Genomic DNA, 19,302 nt, shown 5'->3' on the forward strand with positions numbered 1-19,302 from the left:
ATGTTCAGTTGATGAATGTACTCAAGATGTGCAGATATCAACGTTGAACTGGGGTGGCCACAATAAGAAGTCTCAACACCAGGTTAAAATCAGCAGGTTTACTTGAATCATGAGCAGCAGCAGCAGCACCCGCTGCCACCCACCCACCCCCAAAACTTGACTGCTAGAGTAAATTTGTTTACAATTTCTTCACCATTTTTTAAAGAGTCAGCATGTTATCCAAGATTCAATTTTGATTCATTGGCATTATAATTTACGTGGTCAGTTCCATAGTTGCCATGTTACAGAAAATCATGTTTTATTACTCTGCTTATAAACAGAGGTTTGTAAAGCATTTAGTTCTCTCACAAAGGGCTTTAACTGATATATTTTGCTTCCCATCATTCTAAAATGACATGGCCCCTTATGGGAGTGTAGTTCTCCATGTACCAGGCCCCCTTTTGTTACCTTCTAAGTGACCATTATCACTAAGTGCCCTCAGTGGTGACTGCTGGCAGATTATTTAATTATGAACTTGCACCCAGAGGATGGCATCTCTTGTGAGGAAGGAAAATTGCTTACAGAAATTGCACCCCAAGCACACATTGTTATCATGACATAAGAAAATTATGATTGTTGTGGGGGTAGGTAGTTGCTGTCTCCAGTTGGGAAGGGGACATTGATAGATCTGCGACAGACAATAGTGATTTTAAACACTTATCTCTGACCAGATATCCTTCATGGAACTTCCAGTTCGCTAATGGCAAGGATATCCTGGAGGTCATGGTGAGCATATCTGCTTAAAGCTGATGACTGGCCAAACATTATTAGTCCACTGTTGTCAGTGTAGGGACTTTCTGTTTTACCTTGCTTGAATGTGTGACCTTGTGCTTATTTAACAAGAAAGTATTCTGAATCAAACTGCACTCCATGAATCAACACTAGTAAATCATTGAAAATTAAGGAACAGTGTAACAGAATGCATATAAGAAGAGAGAATTTTGATGTTAATAGATACTTTAAGACATAACTGAATCAGTGACTGAGAAAAATCAAGCAATATAAGTCGTGAAATCCCCACTTGAATTAATTTTGTATATTTATCAACCTATCACTTTTCTATCTCTGGTATAAATGAAATGTCCACTTCTAAGCCAAAATAATTCGTCAAGTCCCTTTTATAGTAATATCATGTATAGTACTTCAGTTTGCTGCTTCCCTTCTCATTCAAGCAGGGCTCATTGGATTGTGAACAAACTGTTGTTTTCTCCTCCCTCCCCCTCTCCCAAAATCAGGCCATGTAGTTCAAGGTTTCTGAGGTGGTATCCATCATCCCAATTGTCATTGCAGCTAAGATGAGTGCACTTGGTGTGTTTGAGCTCTATCCGAATTCAAATTAACTTCTATGATGCTTCTGTAATGTTAAATATGATATGTTTCAAACTGAATTTTAATCTTTGGGATGTCATAAAAATCTGTAGTTGACTAGTTGGTCACTTCCAGTTACTTTATAGTGGGTAGTGAAATTGAGAAATATGTTAAGGTAGAGCAAGGAGAAGTGAACTGTGCATGTTACTTTGCTATCATCTTGTGTGAAAGTGCTTGCTTCTGGACATTGAAATAGGAAATATCTTCTGAAGCATTTTCCTCCACATATGGCAAAACTGCATGCTTATATTCTTGCAGTGCAAGGGCATAAAAGATGATTTTGCAAATACGTTTGAGTTTAAAAAGCTATTTATGTTTCTTAGAATTCTCATCTTCTGAACATATGTTCTCCATGTGCAAAGGATAGTACTCTTTGAGAAATGAGGGATAAAAAAAGCTCAAACCTCAGTCAAAGCATCTTGGTAATACATTTTGTGCTTTTGGATTGATTCTTGTAAAATACATAACACTAAACAGCATAAATCATTCTGAGCCCGGAATGAAAACCGATAAAGTGCACGTAAGCTCAGAAACTTCTCTTGTCAGTATCTGCAGCTAAGCCGGTCCCTGCATTGCATGAGTCGAAATGGGAACTGGTGAGCCCATAAGTTAAAAAATAGGAAATGGTGAACCCGCTGCATTTTCAGTTGGCCAGTATTTCTTAACCAGTGTAACCATTGTATGTTGAAATAGGAAAGAATATTCAACCTGCTAATAACAATGCTGCACTTTTAAGTTGCTCAGTGCAATGATGTTGAAGCTGTGTTACCTTTCAGTGAATGGATTGGGTCTACTTGTCTTCCAAATTCAGCTGTCTGTATTGTATTTGTAAATGCTGACAATAGCAAAAAGGAACTTCATCCTGTTCCAACTACCTGTTGGGTAGGTGGGGGGTCTGCAGGTGTTGTTGGAAGGAAAGAGGAACTTCTCTTGGAAATCCTGCTTCACCTGTGAACGGAAACCTGCACGTGTCTGAGAAATCTGTGCCCATCGCACTTTTAATACCCACTTCAGGGAGCGGAGCTGGATCAATTCAAGCAGGTCAGGCTGCATCTGTAGAGAAACAGAATTTATTTTTCAGGTCAATCATGACGAGAGGTTATTGAGCTGAAATGTTCACTTTGTTTCTCTTTCAGATATTTTCAGTGTTTTTATTTTAAATTTTGCTTTTGTTTTGGGGTTGAATCAAAGCTGTTTTTCATTATTGCGGCACATAAAGGAAATATCTATCATCTGCCTGACATCTGTGAACGCATTTAATCCCCATTCCAAAGAGGAAATGAGAAATTTTGCAACATTACTTAGTTCTTTTGCTACACTATACAAGTTTGTTCGGTAGGATCTCTTCTGTTCAACTGTTTCAATGTCGTTTCTATGTCATTGCCTCTTTCGTACTTCCATTGACTTCATACATTTTGATGGATGTTTGTGCAGAGAAAAGGCTGCTCCTTCGCCTTATTTTCCTGACTTCACATCAAGCATTTCGTGGTAACTTGAATGGATCCTTCATCTTTGTGTAGTCTTGCCAATAAGTATGGATTGTTAGAGACCAGGAACATTAGGTATTTACTAAACAAATGAAGCTGTAAGGATAACTGTTCAAAATAAAAAAATTCCTAAATAAAAATCAGAGTATCAATGCTAATAACTATACTCTTAGTTATATTGAAGGTACAATGAATACATTTACTTACACTCTAAGCCAAACATGTTAACTCAAATTTCATTCTGCAGCTAGGTGACTTAAACATCAAACCTGAGCATATTTTAAATCAGAAATTATAAGATTAACCATGCGGCCTGAGTATTGTTTCAAAGACTTGTTTATGGGTTGGAATTTCTTACACCTTCTGCTTGGAAATGGTTGAGAGCTTAGGTGTTCAGACCACCAACAACCTGACCTGATCCCTCATGCCAATGCTATAGTTAAGAAAGCCCACCAATGCCTCTACTTTCTCAGAGCTAAGGAAATTCACCATGTCTGTTACGACTCTCACCAACCTTTTACAGATGCACCATAAAGCATTCTTTCTAGTTGTGTCACACCTTGGTATGATCCCTGCCCTGTCCAACACTGCAAGAAACAACAAAGGGTCATGATAAAGCCCAGTCCATTATGCAAACCAGTCTCCCATCCATTGATTCTGCCTACATTTCCTGCTGCCTCAAAAGCAGCCAGCAGAATCAAGGACCCCATGCACCTCAGACATGCTCTCTTCCACCTCTTTCCATCAAGAAAAAGATACAAAAGTCTGAGGTCACATATCAACCGACTCAAGAACAGCTTCTTTCCTGCTGCCATCAGACTTTTGAATGGACCTACCTTGTACTAAGTTAATCTTTCTGTACACCCTAGTTATGACACTATGTTCTGCACTGTCTCCTTTGCTATGTATGGTAAGCTTTGTCTGTGAAGCATGCAAGAAACAATACTTCCCACCATATAGTTATGCATGTGACAATAAATCAAATTTTTAAAAATCCTCCAACCACCCACAGTTATAAATTCCTCATTGAACACACTTCACCCTTGCTTGCTTGCGGGCTGTCCTTCCTCCCCTTACCCTCAACTTGGTTATCACAGATTCCTTCACCTATCAAGACATTAAAACTCTGTTAGCCAGCACTTAAGTTCCCAACTGAATTCTGCTTGTGAACAATGATCCCTACAGCAGCTTGTTCTAAAGCTAAACTGTTTGAAAACAAAATCACTTCCAGGATCTACTCTTTTCTGTAATTCTCATTGACCCTTTAGTTTTGGTCAATTCCCAGCAGCATAGTCACATGATCAGTTACTGGAACCTTGCTTTTTGCAAGAAATCATTTTCCAGGGAAACCTAGTTCTTAAAGGGACCATCACCCCAACATAAAGTATAGATTTTTCCCAAAATCCACGAGCAATTACAAGACTCATTGACTGCTAATTGTGGGGTTATTAATTAGCAGCTGGAAATTACTTGAACTCATTTTAACTTAAGTTATTTGCAGCCATTAATGGGGAGACAACTTGGGATGGAATCAAACCTACGTTCCAGAATTGAACTTGTCGTGTTATGTTGCTTTTCGAGCAACTGTCGGTTCACTTAGGTAAATGTTTGATTCCATCATGTTTCTTTGAATGGTAAAGCACGTCTGAATTATGGATACTATTCAAACATCTCTTTTGCACACACGGACAAGGTAGAAAAAATAGGTAATTACTTCGTCACCTCTAACATCCAGTCGCCTCCTTGTCCGTTTCCATCTTGTCTTTGCTCCGGCAATCTTTATTGTCTTTTTCATTAGCTCCAGATACGCTCTTCATTGTCTGTCTGTTGAAATCAGGACTCTCTGCGCAATCTCTTCCTTTTAACTCACTCATTCTTAGGATTTACTTCTCCCTTGTCTCAAATGACAATTCCTACCGCAATTTACAGATTTTGAAAATTAACATTTATTTAAGGTATTGAGTGCCATAGAATCCCTACAGTCACTGTAATGAGCCATTTGGCCCATCCAGCCTACAGTGACTCTCCGAAAGACCATCTTACCAGGCCTCCACTCCCCCACTGTAACCCTTTACATTTATCATGGCTAATCCTCCTAAACTACTCATCTTTGCAGAGTAAGAGGCAATTCCAATCCTCCTAACCAGCACATATTTGAAGTATGGGAGGAAACCAGAGCACCGGGGGGGAAAAAACCCATGTCAACATGTGGAGAACGTGCAAACTTCACACAGTCACCCACTCGAGGCTGGAATCTAACCTGGGTCCCTGGTGCTGTGAGGCAGCAGTGCTTACCACTGTTCCAATGAGTAACTGAATTGCATATGCCAGAAATGTTTTGTGTAATCTCTGGTCTGTGCTGGTTGGTAATCTCAGATGGTGGGCAGTACAGATGTTGAATTGAGCATCGCATTCTTGGGCTAGAAAGGGGGGAAAATAATTGGACACTGCTAGTTCTGATCCTGGTTACTAATGTGTGACTCTCACTGGAAGTACATGGCCGGTTGTTGGATGCTAACAACTGGCTCAGATGTTGCCCTGTCCTCTTTGAACACCACGCAAATAGTCCACTGTATTCACTTTCTATGCTCGCACATAAGCAGCCAATTGTGTAAGATGCAGAATACCTGCTCCTTTAAAATGGGGAATAAACATCAAAATCCTTGAAGCTTACTCACCTCCTAAAGGCAACCAATTCAACTGTTTAGGAATTTTATCCTGAAATATGCATTTTAATTTATTTAGATGTTCTCAATTGAAAAAATTATATAATTGCATTGTAGCATTGCTAGAAATGGTCTTGAATATTTCAACCAGCAAAAGAAAAATTCATCAGGAAAGGTGGCCTTCCAGTCACACTTTTTTGACTTGATGTGTCTACTCTGCATCTGTGCTTGCCCTTTTTTTGACAACAAATCAAAATGGTCTGCCTGCATCCCCCATCAAATTTAGAAATCTTACAATTAAAGATGGTAAGAAGTCTCAACACCAGGTTAAGGACCAACAGATTTATTTGGAATCACGAGCTTGTGAAGCGCTGCTCCTTCATCAGGTGAGTGAGTCCAACACTGGCATCTCCACATCACAATTAGAAATGGTTGTGCACTTAGTGAAACAATTGAGATTAAAATATTCATCACCATGATTAAACGTAACATTCCATCAACTGTTACTGGAGACAAATGCATAATGAAATGATAATCCACATAAGAGGGTGGTTATGCTGTGCATCTTGCAGTGCAATGAAGCCAAAACCACTTTGCAGTGCCATAAATGTGCAGTTGATCAAAAACCAAGTGATTGTTTGTTTGTTTGTATCAGTATCCACATTTGGTGTGAGACTGTCTATTTCAACAACTAACCTGTTGAATTTTTGGGTTCTTCGAACTTGGGTAAAAATTTTCCAGCCTCAGTGTACCCAAGTGTTCATATCAACCAATTCCAGATTGCATAGAACATCAAACATTTTTATGTCTGTTACTAATTTATGTGAATATGTAGACTGCTTTGCAATATCATTGAGCCCAGTTACAGTGGTAAGCAAGGCCACAAAGACCAACCGAGCTATATTTCCAGAGAGAGAATTGCAAAATAGGGAAGTCATTACTAAACCTACCACCCTTAGAATACTGCGAGCGGTCTGGTTGCTATATTATAGAAAACAAATAGAGGGACTGGAGAGGATATGAAGAATACTTACAAGGACGATACCAGAAGTGCATGGGCATGTACATCAGGAAAGGATCGACAAGCTAGGTCTCTGTCGTGGCGGACATAGCAGTGGTGGGAGCGTTAGGAGTGGTGCTGGTGGTGATCTTTAAAATTGTGAAATCTTTTTATGGAATGGATACAAGATGAGCATAACTAGAGACCATTAATATAAGATAATTACCAAGAAATCCCAGAAATCCAATTGGTATTCAGAATAAATAATTTACCTAAAGTGTGAAGAGAACACGGAACATAATACATCAGGTTTTCGAAAATGCTTAATAGTGAAAATAATGGACTTTGACGAACAAATTTAACATCAATAATTTTCAGTGAAATCATTTTTCTGATGTGTACTAAAACAGTAATATAGTGGCCTTCAGCATTAAGCATACGCTTGCACCACCTCGAGGTAAGTTTCACAGGAGAGCCTTTTTTTCACAATTTGCAGCACTGCTTAATTTAACTTGTGCCAAATAGGACTTGTAGTACTTAAACCAATATACTTCTTTTGTGTTTTTCTGAATTCATCATCCGAAATTGCTTCCACAATTACTTGTGACAGCTATAATCAATGGTACTTCACCCATTTTGTTAACAATGCAGACTGCAGTTTGGGTTCCCAGCCAGGTATGTCCTGCTAACTTGTTTCCTGTCTGGCTGGAACTCCTAATTGTCTCACTCAGATGGGAACTCTGGCACGTGTGGTTATAAGCATTCATAATGCTCCTTTCCAAGTAGTCGACATTTAGTGTGTTCTTACATGCAATGTTGAAATTAACATAGGTTTAAAAGTACAGGCAGGCACTCCCAGACATGAGGTTTGTTACCATACGGAATTACACTCTGTGGTTCCGAACCAGTGTCAAATAACTAGGAGTTGGTTCAGGTTTTATACTGCAAGTTCAGGATTGCAAAAGTGGTACCAATGTGAAACTTGCTTATAAATGTGGCCAAACTGGGTTTTTCAGGCAGTGCAGAGTTGAATTTTGAAAGGGAAGCATTTATAATTCTATCACTTAGTGCTTCTTATAGTACAAGTGGACATATTTTCAAATTTTACCACTAATTTCCTAAATACCTTTTAAGTTAATCCTTCATGAAGGAAAGGATGAAAATGAGAAAATCTGTAGTATTTATTTTCAGTGAAGTAAGGCTTGGTTGCGAACTTTGAGGTATCGGGTCGGACAAGTGAGTTACAGGTGTATGTGTCAGTATTTAGATGCTTATTTTAAAGCTAAATTTATAATGGAATGTGGGCATCGCTGGAAAAGCCAGTGCTTGTTTCCCATCCCTAATTACCCTTGAAGGTGATGGTGAGTGACTTTCTGGAACTGCTGCAGTCCATGTTCTTCGAAAGGCTAGTCATGGCAGGAATCAATTCCAGCCTCACTGGATCCATCCCAATTCGTCTACCGCTGCAACAGGTCAATAGCAGGCGCCATCTACCTGGCCCTGCACTCAACCGTGGAACACCTAGATGACAAAGGCACATAGGTCAGACTCTTATTGACTACAGCTTCACCTTCAACACCATTATTCCTAAGAAACTCCTCTCCAAGCTCTGTGGCCTGGGCCTCCACTCCTCCTCCTGCAACAGGACCCTGAACTTCTTAACCCACAGACCACAATCAGTAAGGATAGACAACAACACCTCCTCCACAATCATTATCAACACTGGTACCCCTTAAGGCTGCGTTCTCAGCTCCTTACTATATTCCTTGTATGTCTATAACCATGTGGCCTCCAACTTGAAACTTGGTAACAACACAACTATAGTGGGTCAGGTCTCGAACAATGACAAGGCAGAGTACAAGAATGAGAGAGAGAATCTGGTGAACTGGTGTGGCGACAATAATCTTTCCCTCAATGTCAGCAAAACGAAGGAGATTGTCATTGATGTCAGGAAGCATGGAGGAGAACATGACCCTGTCCGCATCAACATGGACAAAGTAGAAACGATTGAGAGCTTCAAGTTTTTTAATGTCAAGATCACCAACAACCTGTCTTGGTCCTCCCATGCCGACATTATAGTTAAGGAAGTCCAGTAACGCCTTTACTTTTTCAGAGAAATAAGGAAATTTGGCATGTCAGCTACGACTCTCTCCAAATTTACAGGTGCACCATAGAAAGCATTCTTTCCAGTTGTATCACAGCTTGGTGTGGCTCCTGCTCTGCCCAAGACCACAAACTAGAAAAGGTCGAATGTAGCCCAATCCATCACGCAAAACAGCCTTCCACCTGTTGACTCTGTGTACACTTCCCGCTGCCTCGGCAAAGCAGCCAGCATAATTAAGGACCTCGTGTACCCCAGACATTCTTCCATCTTCTTCCTTTGGGAAAAAGATACAGAAGTCTGAGGTCACGTACCAGCTGACTTAAGAACAGTTTCTTCCCTGATGCTGTCAGATTTTTGAATGGACCTGCCTTGCATTAAGTTGATCTTTCTCTACACCCTAGCTATGACTGTAACGCTATATCCTGCACTCTCTCGATTCCTTCTCTATGAATGGTATGCTTTTTCTGTATAGCATACAAGAAACTATGTATGTATATACACTAATACATGTGACAATAATAAATCAGATGTGGCGTAGATACACTGGCAGTGCTGCTCAGGAGGGAGTGCCAGATTTTGACCCAGTGGCAGTGAAGGAATGGCAGTATGTTCCAAGTCAGGATGATGTGTGGCTTTGCGATCAATAAGGATTGAAAGCATGTAATTAATCTTATCAGTGCATGTAATTTCAGCATTCTCCTTGGAACAAAAATGTGTTATAACAAATAGTGATGTCTTAAGTGTGAGGTTCTCTGCTAGATTGGATGGGAAATGGCATGTGTTCTTTGACTTGACTTTACTGGCACAAAAATATTGACGTACAATTATCGTACTCTTCCATGGCCTCTTCCTTTAACAGACATATGTTTCCTTCCAAGGGGGTCAGTATAAAATAATACTGCAAAATATAGTGTCATGCCTTCAAATATTTTCCCATATTGAAAAACGTAGAGGTAGAACTCGGGCTAAGCTGCACTTTAAAAGTATGATGCTGTAGTTTTCTGCCAAGTACCTGATGCTGTGCAATGTGTTAACAAATGGGAAAGGTTAATGCAGGCAAAGATTTGTATGAATCTTTAATGAACAGAGAATCACATTATTGATTCTCAAAATGAACTTTAATTGTATTTAGTTCCTTGATTGATAAGATTGAGAATATGTGGACTAAATTTCTGCTCAGCAGATAACCTTGTACATTGTGAATTGGTGATCGAGGTTCAAGGATCTGCTAAGATGCATTTCATAAAATATTTACAGGTGATATTTGTGAAAATTGTTAGTGTGATCCCATAAATAGATGCTTATGTTGATACCCAAATCTTTGCAGGATATGCAACTTCTGATTTATGTACATTGAATTGCAAAATAAATAATCTGTTCAGTGGCCTTGAGGAGCTTTGTAAATTAATTGGCATTTTGTTCAACCACTATTTGTTTTTCTACTAATTATTTGCCCCCTGAAGGCATTCCTTGCTGGAATATGGCATTAGTGCTCTCAATACAGTCCCCAAGTGGGCACTACTGGAGTGAAAGCCTGATGGTGAAATTAAGCTTACTGTTCGACTATAGTGTGTCAGGTCCTCACTGAACATTTTGATCACATGCTTAAGCATATTATCTGTGAATAGCAATCATAGATGGGAAAAACTAGCTGATTTCTTTTCACACTAGCCCATGTCGTTGAGGGAAATTGGAGCTAATTAGCACTGTCTTTGTTGAGATCAATTATCTCATAATAGGCCATCAATCTAATCTTGTGCTTTTCTAATTAAATATTGTCAGATTGCATTCATCTGCTCTCTTCACTCCCCAAAAGCATGTTGATGATTTCAGCGTTTCATCATTTTTGTTGGGCTTTTTAGTGATTCTGCAATTTCTTTTAATAATTTGCACTTCAGCTGAATGCACTAGGAAGCATTTATTGTTTACCCCTTATTGTCCTTGAGAAGTTAGTGGTAAGCCTCATTCTTGATCTGCTTTGGTCTGTTAGTGCGACTACTGCCATAGTGCTGTTAGGGTGCCTCAGGATTTTGACCCAAAAACTATAAGTGAAGGGGAATATAATTACAAGTCAGGTTGGTGTGTGAACTTTACAGATGGTGATCTTCCCGTGCATCTACTACACTCTTCCTTCTCAGTGGTAGAAATCATAGGTTTGTAGGGTGCTATCCAAAAGGTCTGGGGAATAGATGCAGTGCATTTGGTAGAAGATGCACAGTGCAACTATAGTGAGCTGATGTGCAGCGAATGAATATTTAAGGTGCTGGACAGAATATTAATCAAACATTCTGCTTTATCTTAAATTATGTTGAATGCCTTGGCTGTTGTAGCTGCAGTCATCCAGACAAGAGGCAAATATTCTATAGCATTCCTATTTCGTACCTTTTATAGATGGTAGACATGCATTGATAAGTCAGAAGTTGATTTACTCGCTGCAGAATTCCCAATCTCTAACTTGTTTCTTTAAACCACCATATTTATGTGGTTGTTCCAGTTAAGTTTTCTTCCTTGGTGGTTACACTTCCACTGAAAAGTGATTGAGTGTAAATGTAAAATAATTTTCTGATGCTCAGTGGGGCACCAATCTATAACCAATGTGATGATGCTCTGAGAAGATACTTGCATTCTGAAATTGGAGCAACATTATTATTGGAGCCCTGGAGATCAGGAGTTAGAAGGACTCAGCTTAGAAACTAAAGATGGTCCTCATCAACAATGTAGCAAATCTAACAGTTTTTTTTAAATTTTGAAGTTCCTTTGGCTTGTCAGGCCTACATGGCAGAAAGCAGTAAACAGATCACTGTACAAGGTCTTTTCTCTGTTGGAAACCTGCTGAATCCCATTTCTAACTCCTTTAGGTGGCTGGATTGAAATTGGGATTTTATAATTTGGAATTTTGGTTTTTTCCCATGTGTGATCATAGGACAATATTTCAGTCTGGTCTCTGATCTATTTCCGCTCAACCACAAAGAACTGATCATGTTTCTTCATCTTGAGGTGGCAGTCAGTATTTCAGCCAAATATATGTTGCCATGGGAGATTTACGCTCTATGGTACTTAAAAAAAAACAATGGTGTCCAATGCTGCTTTTTTTTATGATAAAACAAAAAATGCCAGAAACACTTGATGGATCAGGCATGATCTATGGAGAGTGAGAAGCAGAACTAAAGCTTCAGATCAATGATCTTTCATCGATGTGCTTGCTAATGATATTTAGAGCCAAATAAGACTGGGGTTAAATACTGGTGAGAGCAATTTGAAATGATGAATTGTGAATTTCTCACAAATTGGTAAATGCCTCCAGTGGATACTGAAGCAGGAATTGGAGGGATTATAGAAAATGAAATTTTCATGGACAGTGTGGTTCATGAACATTGCAGGGTTATGGGGAAAGCAGCAGGGGCATGGGAATAGCTAAATTGCTTTTGTAGAGAGCCAGCATTAAGTTAACAGGCTGAATGAAGATCTCAGCTGTAACCATTTATGATTCTAAAATCAGACTTTTCAGTCATTGAAACTCAGTTAGAAAATGCGTCCTTGGGAGATGTGTGCAAGTGTTTAAGCTTCTTCATTCTTATGTTTTCTAAAGAATCTTGCCTTTTTCTGTGATATTTGTACATTTTCCAGATTTTTCTATCCATACAGTACTCCTGTTTTTTCCCTCCATTTTTGATGTCTCAATATGACATGCTATGCATGTCAAATTGTGTTGGCTGCAGTCAGATTTTATTAATTTTTTTCCTTATCATTGTTTTTATGGATCTTTATTTAAAAAATAGTGCAGAAGTCTGAAGATACTGCACTTTTGGGAGTCAGTAATACTGAAGAAATGAATATTACAACCACAGTTCGACATCGGCTAGGTTTGAAAATAAGATTTGAGAAAGCTTTCAATAATTAGTGTTATGATAGATGAAACTGAAATACTTTATTTTCTCGTCATCTCTGAAAGCGGAGGTGATTTTTTTGAAATAGGTTCATTTCCCTAAACACTCTGTATGTGAGGTCAGTTTTTAACATGACACAAAGCAAATTCCCATGACTAAATCAGAAGTATTGTTTATTACCTGAAGTGAAGCACTTATGCTCACACTAGCCAAAAACAAACTGTAAAACTTATGACCAGGCAGGTTTCATAAAACACTTTGGAGTTTGTGACCTAAATTATAACAACTGCTGTTGGAAATTTCCAGTAACTGTAGTCAACTTGTAAATCGTGGTCTGTAGGAGTCATCTTTTGGTTTAGCAAGGCCCACTTTTTAAATAAGTCAGAAAGATTGATTTTAGGATTTTATGAACTCTCGTGTCCCAAGGATATGAATGTTTTGAAAATGTGCATTAAAAGGTATTTCATGTTGAATAAAACTTGCTTTAACGTGAAAGACAAAATGCTTTAAACTTGTGATTTTTCTCAAAAATTTAGAGGTATCTGAAGGCTTCGTACCCAGTGAGAAATTGAACAACAGAGGCCCATGTTTGATTCCCATGTTTATTCAAGGTTGATCTGTTTTGGTGGTGCATTTACTGATATTCTACTGCTGCAAGTTCTCAGCATTGCATGCCTTCTGCAACTGATTAGTTCCGAGGAGTAGGGCCAAGCTGACTAAATGTCTGGCATGGATGGGTGGAGTTGACTTGGGCAGGTGGTTGTACAGGAACCTGAAGTCAAGTGTGCTGGAGGACAAAGGAGGTAACCGAAGTCCAAAGAAAGTTCAAAAGATAAGATGTGGAGGGATTTGAAGATAAAAATTTTAAATTAATCTTTGTGACTTATTGGTGGTCACTAGTATTGGGACTAATGAATTGAAGACTTTTTTTTAATGCAGTACTTCTGTAGTTTGGAGTTAATTGCTTTTCACAATTCTCTGGATGATTGCTGATTCAGCCATGCAAATGTGGGGAAACAGCACTCAAATGTTTGATTCCCATGACCCAAAATATAGAAGTGGTAATTGTTTAAATACCTAAGGAGTATCAGATTAGAAATGCTGTCCCAATGCACATCTTAGATTATTTCATTTTGACTGTTGTTATCTACTTTAAGCCAAATAACATCATAGTTTGAAAGACCTTTTCTATTGTCTTCAGTTGTAGCTTTTGAGTGCCAAGAAGAGTTTTAATTTTAATCAAAGACTCAAAATTAATTTTGCTAAGAGGTTAATAGAATTGTGAGCATAATTTTATTTCATGCAATGTCAGTAAAAGTGGGTGGGTGAAGATTTGGAGATACTTAATTGCATTAATCTATTTAGATAATACTGTCTCCTATACCACTGCCTCAACTACAATAGATGAGCCCATCTTGTGCCACCTCACTTATTTTTGGAGGTGGATTAAAGCTTGGTTTGTCAAGCTTGCTTTCTTTCAAGTGTTCTCTTACTAAGTGCCCATTGTGCAGACAGCTAGCAAATGAAATGTAAAATTAAGTATACAGACCAGAGTTCCCAGTTCCATCTTCAAACTACCATGATTTCGCTGATGAGTGGCACGGTGGCACAGTGATTAACACTGCTGCCTCAGTGCCAGTGACTCTGGTTCAATTCCAGACTGGATAACTGTGTGTGGAGTTTGCATATTCTCCCTGTATCTGCATGGGTTTCCTCTGGGTGCTCTAGTTTCTTTCCACAGTCCAAAGATGTGCAGATTAGGTTGATTGGTTTACTAACTTGACACTATTCTCCCCTGAATCTGGCTAAGTTAGGGGTTCCATTCGTAGACACACAGGGTAGAATAGGTGTAGGGTGATGCGGCGGCGTGGGCTCGTTGGGCCGAAGGGGCTGTTTCTCGTGCTGGGTTGTTCTTTGTTCTTTTGTAAATTAACCCTTCGTGTTAGAGGGATCAGCAGGATAAATATGAGAGATTATGGGGATAGAACCTAGGTGGGAGTGTTGTGGGTGCAGACTCGATAAACCAAATGGCCTCCTCTTGCACTGTAGAGTTTCTTAATTTGGCTAATCTCCAATGGGATGCTATACTTGATCAGTACCCTTAGGCTAGGAAAGAGAAAAGTCCAAGCAAATTTCCTATTTCCAATTTGCAATCCTGTGTCACTGCATATGAGATAAGGACACAACCAGGTTTTGCTCTGATGCTTTCCATACTGCAGTATAGCCTGTTAACAGTAATGATCTACTGGTTAAGGTTGACTCCTTGAGTCAATGTGCTGAAATGGATGATATTGAAAGGAAACTATACTTGATGTGAGTTAACAGCCTTAAGGAAAAAAATCAGGTGAAGGATGCACTTTTATCATGTAGTGTAATAGACAATTTTGCTGTTTTAGTGAGACTTCAATACAAAAGGAAGATAAAGTAGCTGTATTAAGGTTGTCGACTGAGTACTTTTTCCACACCCTATGCGCCACCATGGGATGAATTTTGCAGAGAAGTAAAAGTATAAGTTAGTGTATTTCAAATGAATTCTATGCTGTTTTATTGATTTCCTGCCATGATCCAGTCCAGTGACCTTGTATTGCTCTGCTTAAGTGTAAGCAAAGAAATCGATGCTTCTAACATGAGTCAGAGTCATAAGCCAAGCACTGGCTTTAATTTCCAGAGGAATAAAAGAGTGAAACAATGTTGAGCACGTATAGCATCTGATTAAAACACATTTGGATGATTGTGAACAATACTGGTCTCCATATTATATAAAAAAATATAGAGGCATTGGAGAAAGTCCAAAAAAAGTATACCTGAATGAGGTGAAATCTCTGTTCTACCATCAGGAAAGATGGAACAAGCTGGAACTCCAAGGTGACCTGTTGGAGGTCTTTAAAACCATGAAGGAGTTTGATAAGTTAGACATAGAAAAGGTGATTATATTTCTGGATGAAATCCAAACTACAGGCCATCAATATAAGATTCATTCATGTGCACATGCTCTGCCCTTATCTTATTATCTGCTGTCTGCTGATGCCTCTTCCTGAACTATTTTGTTGAAAAGCCAGTTTGTTTGCTGTAAGATTTCCTAATATTTTGTAGGGCTATTATGGCAAAGGAGGAAGCCTTTGGTCCATTGAATTCATGCCAGCTCTCAAGTAGAGCGATTCAAGCCGTTCTTCTCCTCTACTCAATCCCTGTAGCCCTTGCACTTTAACTACCTTTGTGCCCAGCCAATTTCCTTTTTAAAGTCATCCATCATCTATGCACTTGATGCTTTGTATTGAAAGCCAGTCTGCACAAGTAGGACAATGCTTTAACTTGGGTCCGTGCTTTCAGGTGGGGGAGGAGTAAATAGTCTCGTGCTACCAAATAAACCTGTTGGACTTTAACCTGTTATGAGTTTTCAGAGCGTTGCCCCTTCAGGTGAGTCTTGGGGAGGAGTAGGGAGAACAAACCTGAATATTTGAATAGGTGTGATAGTGTATCTTGAGCCTTTACTCACCCTACAGAAATGGTGGCTCAAGGTCCAGGAAACCTGGAAATTACAAATCTCGCTGGTGAGGTCATGACTTCCAATTCTCACTCCCTATGCCAGCGACATGATAGGGTTTATGCCCAAAACAGACATGGACTTGATAAAAGAACATTTCCAAGCATATAATTAAAGACTGCTTGCAGTATATTGAGCCTGAGGTGCATTTTCAGACTACACGTCAGCGCAGTTTACAGCCGGTTCACCTAGATTCGATCCTGTTGTGGGGATCCCTTCATGAGTATTAGATGAATATAGTTCCCCAGGGGAGAGGGACATGGCTAGGCAATGGCAATGCAGATCTGGGGTGGGGGGTAGGGGGGGTTGTTGTTTACTACTGGATCCAATCAGTGGGGGTGAACGCTGGCTCCAGTTCCTGGGGCAGGGTTGTAACTGCTGAGACGTCTGTGGTGGGCTGATGGGGGTGGTTACTTTTTGCTATGATCATGCGCCCTTTAAACATGTACCCTGTCCGCAGTGTAGCTGGGCTTTGCCACCATGTTGAGGCCTGGCCCCCTACATGACGGCGGGAAACATGCTCACTTTTTTTAATGACAGAGTATATTGTAAGATCTAGAGAGAAAACCAGCCTGTTTCTTTGAAGAGAAACACCATGTTTTTTTTTCTTGCCAGAACCAACCCTCTGCCATTTTCTGGTAAGATTCCCCCAATATCTTTCTCCATACCAGTGGAAGCATGTTCATCAGTTTTCATATTTATTTTCTGTACAGCTGAGCCCTGTTAGATTTATGTGGTTAACCTATAGACTTCCAAAAGCCATTCATTTTGGCCCTCGGTTGAAGTTTGTCACGAAGCAAAATGTTGAGTAGCAGAGGACCGAGTGTAGGTATAATGAACAGGCAGTTCGCTTGACGGATTCATCTTAGCAGAACAGATCATTGTACCCTACATGGTTTGAGCATAATGCAGGTTATCATGGCCATCGTCTGCTCATCAAACTTGAGACAGCTGTTGGGACGAGAATAAAAAATACATATCCTGCATAATTGCTGTAAGGCTTAGACAGTTTTGTAATGTCGGTATGATAATTTGATATACACTCCTGTAAGTTCTGATTCAATTTCTTTCTTTGGAAGTTCATGATTTTGTTTGATTTTTTTTCCCTAGCTTGTCAGTGAAAAGGTCGGTGGTGCAGAAGGAACCAAGCTTGATGAAGACTTCAAAGAAATGGAGCGGGTAGGTGAATGATTGGATTTCCTTAAATTCTGGTACTACAGGGGTGAAAAAAAAGTGCTCAAAATATGGCAGAATGGCCATTTGTAGTCTTGCTGTCTCTCCCCTCCCACTCCCTTGATCATTCTTGGCAGATTTTCTGTCCCATGAATTTCTGGGTTTGTGCAGCAATAGGATGTTGACAGATTTGGGATTTGATGCTAACATAAAATATAGGAGCAGATGTAAACCATATGGCCTTTTGAGACTCTTCTGCTATTCAATACAATCATGGCTGATCTTCTGCCTCAACAGCATTTTACTTGCACACTCCCAAATCCCTTTTCTGCTTTCGGAGTGACTAAAAATCTGTTTATCTCAGCTGTAACCATATTCAATGATTCACAACTGTTGAGTAAAGAAACATTCCCTCATCTCAGTCTGAAATGATCAGCCCCACTCATGTTCTAGATTTCTCAGCTAGGGAAAGAATCAGTATCTACCTTCTCAAGCTCCTTCAGAATCTCAAATGTTTTAAATTCTAAAGAGTATAGAACCAGTTTAATCAGCCTCACTCTCATTCCAAGAATCAATTGAGTGAAATTTCACTCACTTCTCAGGCAGGTCTATCCCTCCATGGGTATGGACACCAAAACTGCACACGCTGCTCCAGGTGTGGTCTCACCAAAACCCTGGAGGATTGGTGCAAGACTTCCTTATTCTTGGACAACATGCCATTTGCCTTCAAATTACTAGCATGCTTTGTTCCTTGCATGAATCCACCTAAGTTCATTTGAATGTGAACATTTACAAGTTTCGCACCTTTTAAAATATATTCTGCTTTTCTATTCTTACCACCAATTGATTAACCTTGCACTTTTCCACATTACACTTCATCTGCCACCTTGTTTTCTATTACTATACCTGTCGATACCTCTTTGCATCCTCTTTATATTCTCCTTACAGCTTACGTTGTCATCTATCTTTGTATCACTAGCAAATTTATTTTCAAACTCTTCATCTTTGTCTAAGTTAATAATTTAAATTGTAAGTAGCTGAGGCTTCAGCATTGATCCTTGCAGCACACCACTAGTTATTGCCTACCAACTTGATAATGCCCTATATACTCCCATACTTCTTGTCTGTTAACTGATCCCCTCGCCCTGCTATTAAATTATTCCAACTCTCGTCACCTTTCTGTCTTGTTCTCAACCAAGTGCTATCAAAGACTTGGTTTGCTCCCATACAGCAAACGAAAATCTCTTGAATTAAACTAGTGAAACTTTGTGGGGAAGTGCCTGACCTCCACTTTATCACCTATTTCAGGACTCAGTGCAAAGAAACCCATATCACAGCTCCATGTTGATGATTCTGTGATGCAGAGTGGTTCAATTCTTCCAAAGCCCTTGAGCAGAATTGTACTCAGCATTCTAGGCACTGTTAAAAATGCTTTCATGCAACACTCTGCATCAACTATGTTTGGTCATTTGATCTGTTTTGTTCGTAATGCAACATAGTCTCCTTTTGCCTTGATAATGTTTACTGATCAAGCCACTGATTGATTTGGATTTACAGTTTTGATGCGTGTCTTGCTAAATATATTGGGGAATAGATAAGAAATCGCTTCATTTTTTTCCTTGCTCCACTGAGATTTATTTGGCCATCCCCTTTGATCTGAGGTTAGTCATAAATCACTTGACTTTGGCTAATGTGCTGCATATTACTAAAAGCCAGGATATGTTAAGTCAAAGATTAAAGATTGGATCATTTACAACAATAGTAAAATCTCTTTGTGTTTTACAAAGACTGAGCATCTGAACTCAACATGGAAATTTCAACATCGTAAACCTTTTTTTGTTTCCCATCCCAAGCTGCTGGTGTCAGTTGCCAATTGTGTTGCTATCAGATGTGGTCCAACAATTTTGAACAGGCTAAATTGAATTCAAAATCTTCCTGATCTGTATTAATCGTGTGTGAAGATTAGCCACTTGGATGAGTGGCTGCTTAGGTATGGTCTGGGATAGTCCTTTGTATGGCCAGGAATTAAGCCAT

At 39.4% G+C, this 19,302-nt stretch overlaps 1 protein-coding gene across 1 annotated transcript in view; it reads left to right on the plus strand.

Annotated features, from left to right (window-relative positions):
• The window catches only part of LOC145358504 (endophilin-A2-like), a 129,056-nt gene that overhangs the window by 50,927 nt on the left and 58,827 nt on the right, over nucleotides 1-19,302 (plus strand). The window contains exon 2 of the mRNA XM_080212619.1: nucleotides 17,206-17,274. Coding sequence (XP_080068745.1) covers nucleotides 17,206-17,274 — 69 coding nt within the window. The remainder of the gene's footprint in view (nucleotides 1-17,205; nucleotides 17,275-19,302) is intronic.

The sequence above is a fragment of the Carcharhinus amblyrhynchos genome, chromosome 26, assembly GCF_965287045.1.
Source record: "Carcharhinus amblyrhynchos chromosome 26, sCarAmb.v2.hapA, whole genome shotgun sequence".
Classification (NCBI taxonomy): domain Eukaryota; kingdom Metazoa; phylum Chordata; class Chondrichthyes; order Carcharhiniformes; family Carcharhinidae; genus Carcharhinus; species Carcharhinus amblyrhynchos.